At 39.4% G+C, this 12,775-nt stretch overlaps 1 protein-coding gene across 4 annotated transcripts in view; it reads left to right on the top strand.

The window, feature by feature from the left end:
* Window positions 1–10,074, top strand: part of Mid2 (midline 2) — a 99,112-nt gene extending 89,038 nt beyond the window's left edge. For all 4 annotated transcript variants that reach the window (XM_048335750.1, XM_048335749.1, XM_048335747.1 and 1 more), the window contains exons 8-10: window positions 5,441–5,602; window positions 7,569–7,776; window positions 9,036–10,074. In XM_048335750.1, the coding sequence (XP_048191707.1) occupies window positions 5,441–5,602; window positions 7,569–7,776; window positions 9,036–9,438 (773 nt within the window). In that variant the 3' untranslated portion in view covers window positions 9,439–10,074. The remainder of the gene's footprint in view (window positions 1–5,440; window positions 5,603–7,568; window positions 7,777–9,035) is intronic.
* Window positions 10,075–12,775: the final 2,701 nt, after the last annotated feature.

Here is a 12,775-nt window from a genome sequence, read left to right as displayed (position 1 = left end):
GTAGAGCTATGGCTTCAGTAGCAGAGCACTAGCCTTGAGCAAAAAAGCTCAAGGGCAGCACCCAGGCCTCAGGACACAAGCTGAGTTCAAGACTGAGACTGATTCCTACCTTATAGTTATATCTGCATAGGTGCAAACTAATACTCTGTTACCTTTGCACTTTGCATTTATGGCTAACTTTATAGGCTAACATGAAAAGAGTTTCCCAACTAAACTCTCCCTATAGACTTTCTTCCCTTTATTTGATAACAAGGGCAGAATTCTGATTTGTGAGAATAGTGTGGTGGGGGGAGGTGATAAAAAGACATTTGAAAGTCAAGCATTAAAAAAACACTTGCCTCATGCAGCTCCAACCTAAGCCACTTGGCCTGTGTAGCAGTGTTCCTGAGTGGTTTTTTTTTTCAGGCAACAAGGTTACAACCTCTACAGCCTCATTAACATACTTTTCTGTGTTCTGAAAAGTCCTAGAGCCAGTACCTGTGCTTCTTCCTGATGTGAGGAAGGTAGTTGTGTCCCAGCAGGTGAGAACAAGACCAAGAATTAACAAAGATCAAAAGGTTGTCACCTCAGCTTTCAAGGCTATATAGTCATTTGTACAGAAAGCCCAAAGTGTGATAAATAGTGATAAAAATGTTCACATTTTAGAGTTGAACTAGACCATAGGAATCACCTAGTTGAATCGTTTCTTCTGACAGACATGCAGTAAATGATGGCCCTGTCTCTGCTTGAACATTGCCAGTGGTGGGATGCTCATTTTTAATGAAGCAGCCCATTGGTGGTTATATACTACTAACAATTCCCAGTGCTTCATTATAAGAAGTTTCTCTTAGTAAATACTAACACTAATTAAAAAATGGCTATGCTTCACCATTTTCTATAACATTATCTCACTCCGCATGAATACTTGCTGAGACTTATGAAATAGATGATATTGACACTGAATTTCAAGTTTAGTGAGTTTCAAGCTTTATGCTCCAGTTACCAGTTAGTTCTAGGTCTGGCTTTCTTCTATTAACAAGCCTAAAACACCTTTCACATGACAGTGCTCTAGATAATTTTAGATCAGTCCTCTGTCCCTTCTAAATTTTCTTTATTCTGGCTAAACATCTCATTATTTTAACTACTCGACATACAACACAGTTTTGTTTTTTTATAAATGATCTGATACCCTTTTATGGACACACTTCTGTTTGTCAAAGTGCTTCCTAAAGTGTAATTTTTAAAAAGTGAATAAAACTGGGTACTAGTGGTTTACGACTGTAATATCATTTACTCAGGAGGCTGAGATCTGAGGATTGCAGTTCAAAGCCAGCTCAGGCAGGAAAGCCTGTGAGACTCTTATTTCCAATTAACCTCTTGTGACACTATGGCTCAAAGTGGTAGAGCCAATAGCCTTAAATGAAAAAGCTCAGGGACAGAACCCAGGCCCTGAGCTCAAGCCCCACAACTGACCAAAAAAAAATGGTCTGATTGCCTCAGAAGTAGCTGGATTCCTTCCTTCCTTCCTTCCTTCCTTCCTTCCTTCCTTCCTTCCTTCCTTCCTTCCTTCCTTCCTTCCTTCCTTCCTTCCTTCCTTCCTCCCTCCCTCCCTCCCTCCCTCCCTCCCTCCCTCCCTCCCTCCCTTCCCTCCCTCCCTTTTTGCAAGGCCTGGGGCTTGGACTCAGGGCCTGAGCACTGTCCCTGGCTTCTTTTTGCTCAAGGCTAGCACTCTGCCACTTGAGCCACAGCGCCACTTCTGGCCGTTGTCTATATATGTGGTGCTGAGGAATCGAACCCAGGGCTTCATGTATACGAGGCAAGCACTCTTGCCACTAGGCCATATTCCCACTCCCTGGATTATTTCTTCTGTACACAAATTCCTGTCTTCTTGCCCTACATTTTTTTCCTGGGCCAGCCACACTAACTTCTGTTTACTGAACATAAAGTCAGGTGACATCCCATGTATTCCAGATGTTATTTCTATAATATTGAGTACCTAAATTTGAACTGCACCTTGAATTTATCCTCACTACATTTTACTGGGTTAGCTTTGGACCTCTTTTTCTAGTATGCCATGAGTCTTTGGGATCCAGATTTTACCTTCCAAAACATTTGTTTTCCCTTTCAGCCTGATGTCTTCTTCCAGTCATTGATAGGAAAGTCCAATAGGACAGGAACAAAAGCAGAGCCGTGGGCTGAGCACTGGTGGTGGCTCATGCTTGCAATCCTAGCTGCCCCAAAGGCTGAGGCCTTGGGATACTAGTTTGAAGCCAGCATGGGCAGAAAGGACAATGAGACCTTTATCTCCAATTATCTACCAAAAGGTCAGGAGCAGAGCTGTGGCCCAAGTGGTAGAGCACTAGACTTCAGTGAAAAAAACTAGGAAACAGGACCCAGGTCCTGACCTCAAGCCCCAGTACACACACACACACACACACACACACACACACACACACACACACACACACACACACACAGCAGAGACCTTAAGCAAAGTTTTAGATGGCAATTGGAAACTTTTACTGGTGAAAAGTATTTGTCCCTCGTGTGTCATATGTGGAGGCACAGGATGTCCACTTGTCCTTCATTGTTAGTGCTAATTTTGATCACCTTATCAAAATGTTGTCTGATTTCTTCATAGTGTATTTCCTAGTTTTCTTTTGCTACTAATAAACAATATGTTTGGTGATCCTTTAAGGTCATGAAAATATCCTGCTTCCTCATTAAACCTCTCTCACTCCATCTCTACCTCTATTTTAGCATTACTGATGATACTTGGCCTATTAATGTTCACTCTGATGATTATAAAGTGATTGTTTCCTAACTCCCTCTCACATTTATATGTTGACAGTTAACATTCTACTGTAAGCAAGAACCTGCTCCATGTTTTCTGTTTAGCAGTATGAATACTCCAATTCCCTTTTATCAATGGTTTAAAATGTTTTACTTCCTTTATCCATTTTCATGCTTAAACCGTCCAGATTTAGTCAGTGGGAATCTTTCAGGTAGCTCTCATCATCATGAGCACTTGCTTACTTTCTAGCATAACAAAACATGCTAGGCTCATTTTGACCTTATCTTGTCCTGGCTTGGAAGTCTGACATTTTTTTAAAGTGGGAGAATAATATTAGAGACTCGGACCTTCCCATCTTTGTTTATTTCATTTTTCATCTTGAATAAGTTCATTTCATTTCATTTTTTTGAATTTAATTTTTGTTTGGACATGGGGCTTGAACTCTGGGCCTGGGTGCTGTTCCTGAGCTCTTTAGCTCAAGGCTAGTTCTCTACCACTTTGAACCACTGTGCCACTTCCAGTTTTCTGGTGGTTAATTGGAGATAAGAGTCTCATGGACTTTCCTGTCCAGGCTGGCTTTGAACTGTGATCCTCAGATCTCAGCTTCCTGAGTAGCTAGGATTACAGGCATGAGCCACCAGCCCTGCTAAATTTAATTTTTTAGGCTAGGTAAGCACTTTAGCTCTTGAGCTGTATACCCCAGCACTTTAGTTCATGTTTCGTTTCCGAGGTAAGGTCTTAGTGATTTTTACCTAGACTGGCCTAGAACTCAAGATCCTCCCCACTCTGCTTCTTGAGTGGTCAGGATTACATATGTTACGTGTCACATGCCTGGCTTAAGTTTAACTTTTAGGGATATAGCATAGCTCCTAAAGGGAAAATTATGTAAAAGGTATACCAGGACAAGCCTCCTTCCCTCTTAAATCTTTTTGTTGTCTTTGTTTTGTTTTTGAAGTGCTGGGGATTGAACCTAAGGTCTTGCACATAGTAAGGCTCTACCTCAGAGCTGTAACCCAGTCCTTTCCCAAATGCTCTTTTTGTCCACTCTAATCCCTTGTAGGTGACCAACCTTATTCTTTTCTGGGTTATCCTTTCTGTTGTTATTGTTTTGTAAATCTAAACAAATGTAGTTTACTTTCTTTCTCTCAAAATAATAGTATAGAATATATGCTCTTATGCAGTTAGCTTTTTTTTATTGATATTTCCTAGAAATCATTCCATATTAGCTCATGCAGATTGTTCTCCTCTTTTCTCATATTGCATTGTTACTTCATTGTGAACTTCATTCGTATTTATTTGTCTTTGTATTATTTGAAAGATATTTTCAAGACCATCCATTTCCCCTTTTGTATTAAAATTTCATGTGCAATTTGTGATTTATAGGTGAGATAGGTAGATAGGTGAGATCTCAAACACTGTTCCTAGCCCCATCCTTGTTCATAAAATCACTGAGCATCTTCACCAATTATTATTCTTTCTATAACACTCCTCCAATTATGCTTATTTTCTAGTTTTCATTTAGGTTTTTTATTCCACTTCCTCCAAATTAATCATTAAACCCTTTAGATTAGATTTCTTGAAAAAAACTCGTCACATTATTTTCAATTTTCACCTTCACTTAGTCTTTTATTAGAAATGCATGGAAGTGACAAAATCCACTGCTCATTTTTCTTTCATTTCCCTTCCACCCTTTTGTAGGACTATGGTTAAAAAAAAAGATAACAAAAGAGATTTGTCTAGATAATCCAGTCTAATATGTTGAACTCTTTTACTGATAACTGCCCAAATACATGTTTTTGGTTATGTATATCTTCTCCTGTTTTAAGTTAATGTTTGCAGTCTAAAGCAGAAGCCTAGATATCTGCTCCCTTCCCCTACTTGAGAGGGAAAATTGTTCAAGTTGACAATGTGTTACTGAATCACCTGACCCCAGAGGAGAATGAGAATCAGAGCTAGGAAGAGGTAAAAATATGCAATATTATGCCATCTCCTGGATTCCAGAAAACTTGGGAATTAAGAATGACAGTGAGGTAGAAGTGTAGAGTCTTAAGCCCTCATTACCTTGTAGAGAGACAAAGGAACATTTCCAGTCACCCCATGAATTGTGGTGTCATGCAGAGAACACTGGCCTAGGATTAAAAGATACCAGTGTTCTGCTCTCAGCACCATCACCAACTCTTTTTGGCCTTCTCTTCCCTCTATTCTGATTTTTCATTTGTAAAATGAGGGAAATTTGATATGTAAGTATCCCTTCTGCTCTGATTTCCATGTTTCCATGCTCTGCACAGGACTGCTCCACTCATACAAGGCCAGATTAGGCTCTCAGAGGAGTGGACATTAGGGTAATGATGCAAAGACTCTAAGAGTGATGATTCTATGATTTCATGGAGTGGCTATTTCTATATTATATGACACAAAGATGACATGATATTACTTTTGCTAGTACTTGCATTCCATTGCTAGAAGCAAGGAGCCAGGCAAAAGCTTAGCTCTGTGGGATAAAATAATGGACTCACAATCCCTGGTTCATTTCATTATATCTTCTAAGACTCAAAACAAAGCAAAATAAATTTTCTTTTGGGAGAGAAACTTGTGATTGAATTTTCAGTATGTTTTTCTTTAGTTTCTTTTTGTTGATTGATATCCTTGTCTTTGCCTACTTTACAGGCCTGTATAATTCAGTGGATAGCTGGATGATTGTGCCCAATATTAAACAGAACCATTACACAGTACATGGACTCCAGAGTGGAACACGCTACATCTTCATTGTTAAAGCCATAAACCAAGCGGGCAGCCGGAACAGTGAACCCACCAGACTAAAAACAAACAGTAGGTTGTGGTGGCTCCATCAAAAAGACCCACTTTCAGCTCCATACTAGTGAGATCCTTAGCCTGAGATGGCACCCCATCAGCGTATGAGGGCAGTGGCACTGGGTAGAGGAGTGTTGCTGCTGTGGTTTGTACTTTAGGTTTTGTTGGTATCCATGGGTAGGCGGGAGTGTGGGGTTGGGTGTACAAAACCAAAACCCAGAATTACATGGGAGGATATTAGTGATGAGGTTTTCTCAGCACTAATTTTTTAAAAGTCACTGATTTTTACCACCAAGTTTGGGAGACAATTGAGCAAAAGAACATTATTTGTGATAATCCAGCAAGTCTACTACAGAGGAGCTGTATCTGTTTTTTATTGTAAATTAACAGAAAGTGCCACTAACGTAACTTCACAAATGGTATTTACTAGTTACTTAAAAGAATAGTGGCTTTTCTTCTCTGTCTCATGTAGTAGGAAGTTTAAAGGCAGGTAATAAGCGCTGGTGAAGCAGCTCTTGATGACAGAGAAGGCACAGGTTCCATTTCCCTTTGTGCATTGCTTGTTACCAAATGGCCACTATAACCTCCACATGTCACACTGTTGTTTTTTTTTGTCAGTCATGGGGCTTGAGCTCTGGGCCTGGGCACTATCCCTGAGCTTTTTTGCTCAAGGCTAGAGCTCTGCCACTTTGCCCCATAGCACCACTTCTGGTTTTCTGGTGGTTAATTGGAGATAAGTCTCACAGACTTTTCTGCTCAAGCTGGCTTTCAACCGTGATCCTCAGATCTCAGGCTCCTGAGTAGCTAGGATTACAGGCATGAGCTACCAGTACCCAGCTTCACATTGCTTTTTAAGATATGATGGAAGACAGAGTTGGTATTCCTTTTATCAGAAAAGCAGAAACTTTCATTAATTTTCACTACTCTGATTTCTGTTTCCATTTTATTAGCTTACCTTATAAGGAAGGAAGGGTAGGAGATTGAATGAAAGATAAATTATGGAAAGGCCTTAGGGTGGCAAATAATGCCTGTTATAGAACCATTTGCCATAATAATGCAAATCTTGCCTTCCCTAACATCTGACCTCATGGAACACTTTTCGGCATGTTAGTATTGGAGCTTGAAATTAGGGCCTAGGCATTGGGGCTGAGCTTTTTTGTGCAAGCAAGATTGGTGCTCTACCATTTGAGCCACAGCTCCTTTTTCAACTATGAGCCTCTTCCTATAGGTTTGAGCCATGGGTGCCCATCAGGGAGCAATACTTTGTTGTATAACTCTCTTTTGTGAATGAGCCTATACAACAAATGTTTTCTCTGATCATTGATGATGCAATAGTCACCCTAATAAGTTTGCCTAATTCTATATTGTTTGCATTCCAATTTTAAGAAGGCAAAAATGTCCTGTTACTGATTCCTCAAGTTATTTTTCTTTTGCTCTGCCACCAAGTAGTGATAACGTCACCAGTGCCTCTCACTTTCTCCCACTTCAAGCATTAGAACCTACTCAGAGGAGCAGGGAGGAGGGAGAATGATAAAAGGGGGCAAGTAGAATCAAGGTACATTATATGCATACATAGATGTCAAAATGAAACCCTCCCCCTTGTACAACGAATTGGTGCTAATAAAAATGCGTCCAAAAATTGACTCCATCTCAAAAAAGACCCCAATGAAATAAAAGACAAATCATATTTGAGAACACGATAGATCTCGTTTAATGTGATAAACTATGCAGTACACGTTTTCCCCATAGTAAAAAAAAGAAATATTCCATGAAGGTTATGTTATTGGTGAATAACTTCTGTCCATACTTTCTTATATACTATGTCTGCTGGCCTTTTTTGTTTATGTAATCTAAACAGAAGACAGCTTGTTCTGATTCCAAAGTGATTTTCCTCTCAAGGCTTCCTGCTAGTGCTGTTCCTGGAGGATAAGAGTCCATTGCTTCAGTGCTTTGTCAAATTTCCTCTCTTTTCTACCTTCCTCAGGCCAGCCCTTTAAATTGGATCCCAAAATGACTCACAAGAAGTTGAAGATCTCCAATGATGGACTGCAGATGGAGAAGGATGAAAGCTCTCTGAAGAAAAGCCATACCCCAGAGAGGTTTAGTGGCACAGGGTGCTATGGGGCAGCAGGAAATATATTCATTGACAGTGGCTGCCACTATTGGGAAGTGGTCATGGGTTCCTCAACATGGTAAGTGGATATCAGTTTTCTTTTCTCTTATCTTCTCTGTTGTTAGTTTCCCCTGAAATTGGATTCTACAGCACAGTCCTAGAAGCAATAAGTCAAAGGTAAAATGTGTATGATGAAAAACAATCTAGAAAAATTTGCCTGCTAGGCATAGTGGCTCATGCCTGTAACACTAGTTACTTCCTAGAAGACAGAGATGGGAAAATCACAGTTTGAAGGCCATCTGGGAAAAATGTTAGTGAGACTTTATCTCAACAAACAAGGCAGATACTGTGGTTCACACTTGTAATCCTAGCTATGGGGCAGGCTGTAGGCAGGAGGATTGTGGTCTGAGGCTGGCCAAGGACAATTGAAACTGAGGTCAGCCCAGGATAAAATAAGACCCCTATCTAAAAATAACCAGAAAGGGCTGAAGGTATAGCTCAAGAGCAATTGGGTATAGCCCAACAAGAGCAAGGCCTTTAGTTCAAGTCCCAGTCCTACTCCACCAAAATGAAGAAAATAAGATTTTTACAGCTTTTTAATAAAGATAGGCTGGATTCCCATGGCTCACACCTATAATATTAGCTATCTGGGAGCTTGAGAATGGGAAGATTGCAGTTCAAGGCAAGCCTAAACAATAAAAATTGACAAGATTCCTTTTTAACCCAAAGCTGGATATAGTAATGTGCACCTCTAATCCTAAATTATGTGGGAGGCTGAGATTGGGAAGACCACAATTCCAGGCCAGCCAGGGTAGATATCTGTGAGATTCATCTCCATGGAGGGAAACTGGACATAGTAGTGTGTGTGTGTGTGTGTGTGTGTGTGTGTGTGTGTGTGTGTGTGTTTCTGAAATCTCAGAAACTACAGGAAGCCTAAAGTAGGCAGATCATGGCTCAAGGGTGCCACCTGTATGAGAAGCAAAACACTATCTCAGAGTCTCACTGGTATCATACCTGCCTGGGTAGCAAGTGTGAGGCCCTGAGTTTAAACTCCAGTACTGCCAAATTAGAAAAAAAGGAAAGGAGAAAAGAGAAGAGGAGGGAGGGAAGAGAGAGAAGGAGGAGAGGAGAGGTAAAGGAAAATAGACTTGACTAAGATATGGAAATAATTATACCATTCTACTTACATTTTAAAGCTGTAGTGATAACAATATTAAAAATGTGTGAACTACTTTAGGAAGAAGCATGTGTTCCATTCCTTATATAGCCTCTATGGTGTTTAGTGCAACACAAATTATTCACAAATGTCTCTGTCTCTGTCCTTCCCACTCCTCACAGGTATGCAATTGGTATTGCCTACAAATCAGCTCCAAAGAATGAATGGATTGGCAAGAATGCATCCTCCTGGGTCTTCTCTCGTTGTAATAGTAACTTCGTGGTGAGACATAACAACAAGGAAATGCTGGTGGATGTGCCCCCACAGCTTAAGCGTCTTGGTGTCCTCCTGGATTATGACAACAACATGCTGTCTTTCTATGACCCAGCTAACTCTCTCCATCTTCATACTTTTGATGTGACCTTTATCCTACCAGTTTGTCCAACATTCACAATCTGGAACAAATCCCTAATGATCCTTTCTGGCTTGCCTGCCCCTGATTTTATTGATTATCCTGAGCGGCAGGAGTGCAACTGCAGGCCTCAGGAATCTCCCTATGTGTCTGGGATGAAAGCTTGCCATTAAGTTTCAAGAGAGCAGAGAATTCACTGGCTCTACAGTTCAGCAGTCCTTTCCCTCTTAAATTTCAGTTAGTGCTCAATAACATGAGACACAAAGGAAAGTTTATTTGAAGCATCCAAAAGAGCTAGTTACTGTAGATTTAATTTTTGTGCACAAAAGCTTGTATTTGAATTAATATATTGAATTTCTCAGAGCAAATTATCTGAGTAGTCTGGGTTCCAGCCACTGGAGAAGAAACTTAGACAATGTCTCCATTGTCACTGGAGAATTTAAAATTCCCATTGATTTCAGAGTGCAAATGATATTAAAGGAATTAGAATAACTCTAGGTAAGTAATATAGAAAGATATTCTGAATAAGGAGCTAGATAGACAGAAGTGGGGATGGTGGTCAGTCTTTCTAATACTGGCCTATTTGGCTTAATAGAATTTTGTAATAATTTTATCAAATTATTGCATATTGTATGCCACTTTTAATGAAAAACTTACAATCAATAAGTTATTGTAAGGAAATCATGCTTGTGTATATATAATATATAAATACATCATTTTATATATTATATATGTACAATAAATTTCTTGATATGTTCACTTGGGCAAGAAAATAAATTGCACCATTCATTTTGATCTCCTAAAAGAAACATCAACGGGCTGGGAATATGGCCTAGTGGCAAGAGTGCTTGCCTCATATACATGAAGTCCTAGGTTCAATTCCTCAGCACCATATATATAGAAAATGGCCAGAAGTGGCGCTGTGGCTCAAGTGGCAGAGTGCTAGCCTTGAGCAAAAAGCCAAAAGCCAGGGACAGCACTCAGGCCCTGAGTCCAAGGCCCAGGACTGGCAAAAAAAAAAAAAAAAAAAAAAAATACAAACTAAAAGAAACATCAAAATAAATATTTCTTCCCCTCTCTCCATCCATCCCGCCTTTTCTCTCTCTTATCACGTAAAATCAAGACATAAACAGGACATGAACAGTAAGAGGCACTCTTGGTTAGATTAAGAGAGTTACGAACAAAATTGCATAAGGAATACTATTGGTAGATAGAAAATTCGTTCAGGTAGAAGTGTAGCAGTTTCATTGACACTACTTAATGCTATTTAAGGGCAAGGAATGCATCATCTGTTTAAAATTCTGTCACACACCTGCATATCCTAGCTCTATGCTGTACTATTCACAACAGCCAAATTAAGGAAACAGCCCAGATGCACCATAAGTGATGAAAGGACCAAGAAAATGTGATAAATGTATATGTATGTATCTATTCATATAGATACACACACACATACACATATATGCATACACTAGAATGCTAGTCATCCATCAAAAAGCATGAAGTTATATCATTTGCTGGGAAATTGATTGTCCTGGAAAAAAAAATTATGTTGAGTGAAGTAAGTCAGGCTCAGAAAGACAGAGAGTACATGTTTTCTCTCATATATGGAAATGGTAGACCTAAAATATAAACATATATGTAAACACATATAGAGTCAAATGCATGTATATATAGGATCAAACTGACTAAAATATTGTATATGCAGGAGTGAGATTCCATGGTATAACCTTTGACCAGTTAACAGTTTACCAAAATGAATACCAGGAAACTGAAATGTGTCTTGACTGAGAGGGTCTGAGAGCTATAAGGAGGGGGGGGGCAGATGAATATAAAGAGAAATGGTGGGCAAATACAGTTTAATACTCAATGTACATATGTGAAAATGGAACTAAGAAACTTAAGAAGGCAGATGGGGTGAGATAGATGGTGGAGGGAGAATGATGGAATGGGTGATTCTGATTAAGATTCATTATACACACAAATGCACACGTTAAATAGAAAATTTCTTGTGCAACTATTTAAAGACACTAAAAATGTTTAATTAAAATTTAAGAAAAATTCTGGCACAACTGGTTACCAGTGGCTTATCCCTATAATCCTAGCTATTCAGGAGGCTGAGATCTGAGGATCGCAGATTGAAACCAGCCCAGTCAGAAAAAAAAATCCATGAGACTCTTTTATCTCCAATTAACCACCAAAAAGTTGGGAGTGGAGCTGTGGGTCAAGTGGTAGAGTGCATGCTTTGAATGGAAAAGGAGAGTGACAATGCCCAGGCCTTGAGTACTGAGACAAAAATAATCTGTCATAGGATGTTTTGAAGAAATATAATATGCATTTCAAGTACATCCATTACTAGAGTTATGATAAAAGGAACTGCATAATGGAGTTTCTTTAGAAACTTGCTTTACTTGGTCTTTAATAATGGATTGTTTCAGGTGCAATTATTTGCATATAAATGTACTTGTACTTTCAGATAAAACACTTCGGAAGTGTTGGAGAATGCTGAGTATAGTCTTGTTCCTAAATAGGTTAAATACTCTTCCTTTTGCAATCTTGTTCGTGAAACTCATTTGCTTAGCCACTCCCTCTTGGAAAATGCCGACATAAATTGCTTCCTAACCCTAATCAGGGTTGTAGAAGGCATTGAGCTTCCCGGTTTATGCTTTTGCCAGTTCCATTGCAGAGATTTGAGACTTCAGAGAGCCAGAGCTTCCTCCCTTCCAGGGGCTAAGTCTGCTACAGGGCATCTACTCCTTGGAAGTTGTTAAAGAATTATTTGTGTGGGACTCTAAAGTGAAAACTGCAGCAAGCCCTCCCCCAGGGAAGGGTTGTTACAATGTCAAATCTCCCCAAGGAAGGGTTGTTACAATGTCAAATATTTCCCCCTTTGCTTTCCACTAGCTTGCTGAATGCTTCTTAATTAATTTGTTCAGTAAACTATTAGATGCCAGGCAATCTAGGCATAGTCTTTGCTGTCAAATGGCCTATTTTGCAGAAAAAAGCAAAGTATATAAATCCTACCCCATAGCTGTTATGTATTATTTCTCCACCTAACTTGAAAAATAACACTGATGGAGATACAAAGGAGAAAATATTTTTTGTTGTAGGTGCTGAGGCTCAAACCTATGACCTCATACACACTAGACATGGTTTTTAACCACTGAGCTATATCCCCAGCCCCAAAGGAGATACAAAGAAAGGCTCAGATAAATATATGTAGTAGTGCAGTCGGTTGTTTTGGCTTTAAAATGTATTTGTACTTAATTAGGAATCAAGAAATGAGAGCCTGGCTTGTGAGCTCACATCTGTAATCTGCCTATTCAGGAGGCTGAGATCTGAAGATTGAGGTTCAAAGCCAGCCCTGGAAACGTTTATTTAAATCTTATTTAAAGTAGTTGTACAGAGGAGTTGCCATTTAACAAAGCAATTTATGAATACATCATCTTGATTAGTCTTATCTCCAATTAACTTTCAAAAAAAGCTGTAAGTGGACAAAAATGATGCATG

The sequence above is a fragment of the Perognathus longimembris genome, chromosome 28 (assembly GCF_023159225.1).
Source record: "Perognathus longimembris pacificus isolate PPM17 chromosome 28, ASM2315922v1, whole genome shotgun sequence".
Taxonomy (NCBI): Eukaryota; Metazoa; Chordata; class Mammalia; order Rodentia; family Heteromyidae; genus Perognathus; species Perognathus longimembris.
Note: the sequence above shows the minus strand (reverse complement) of the source record. Positions and strands in the feature narration are given on the sequence as shown.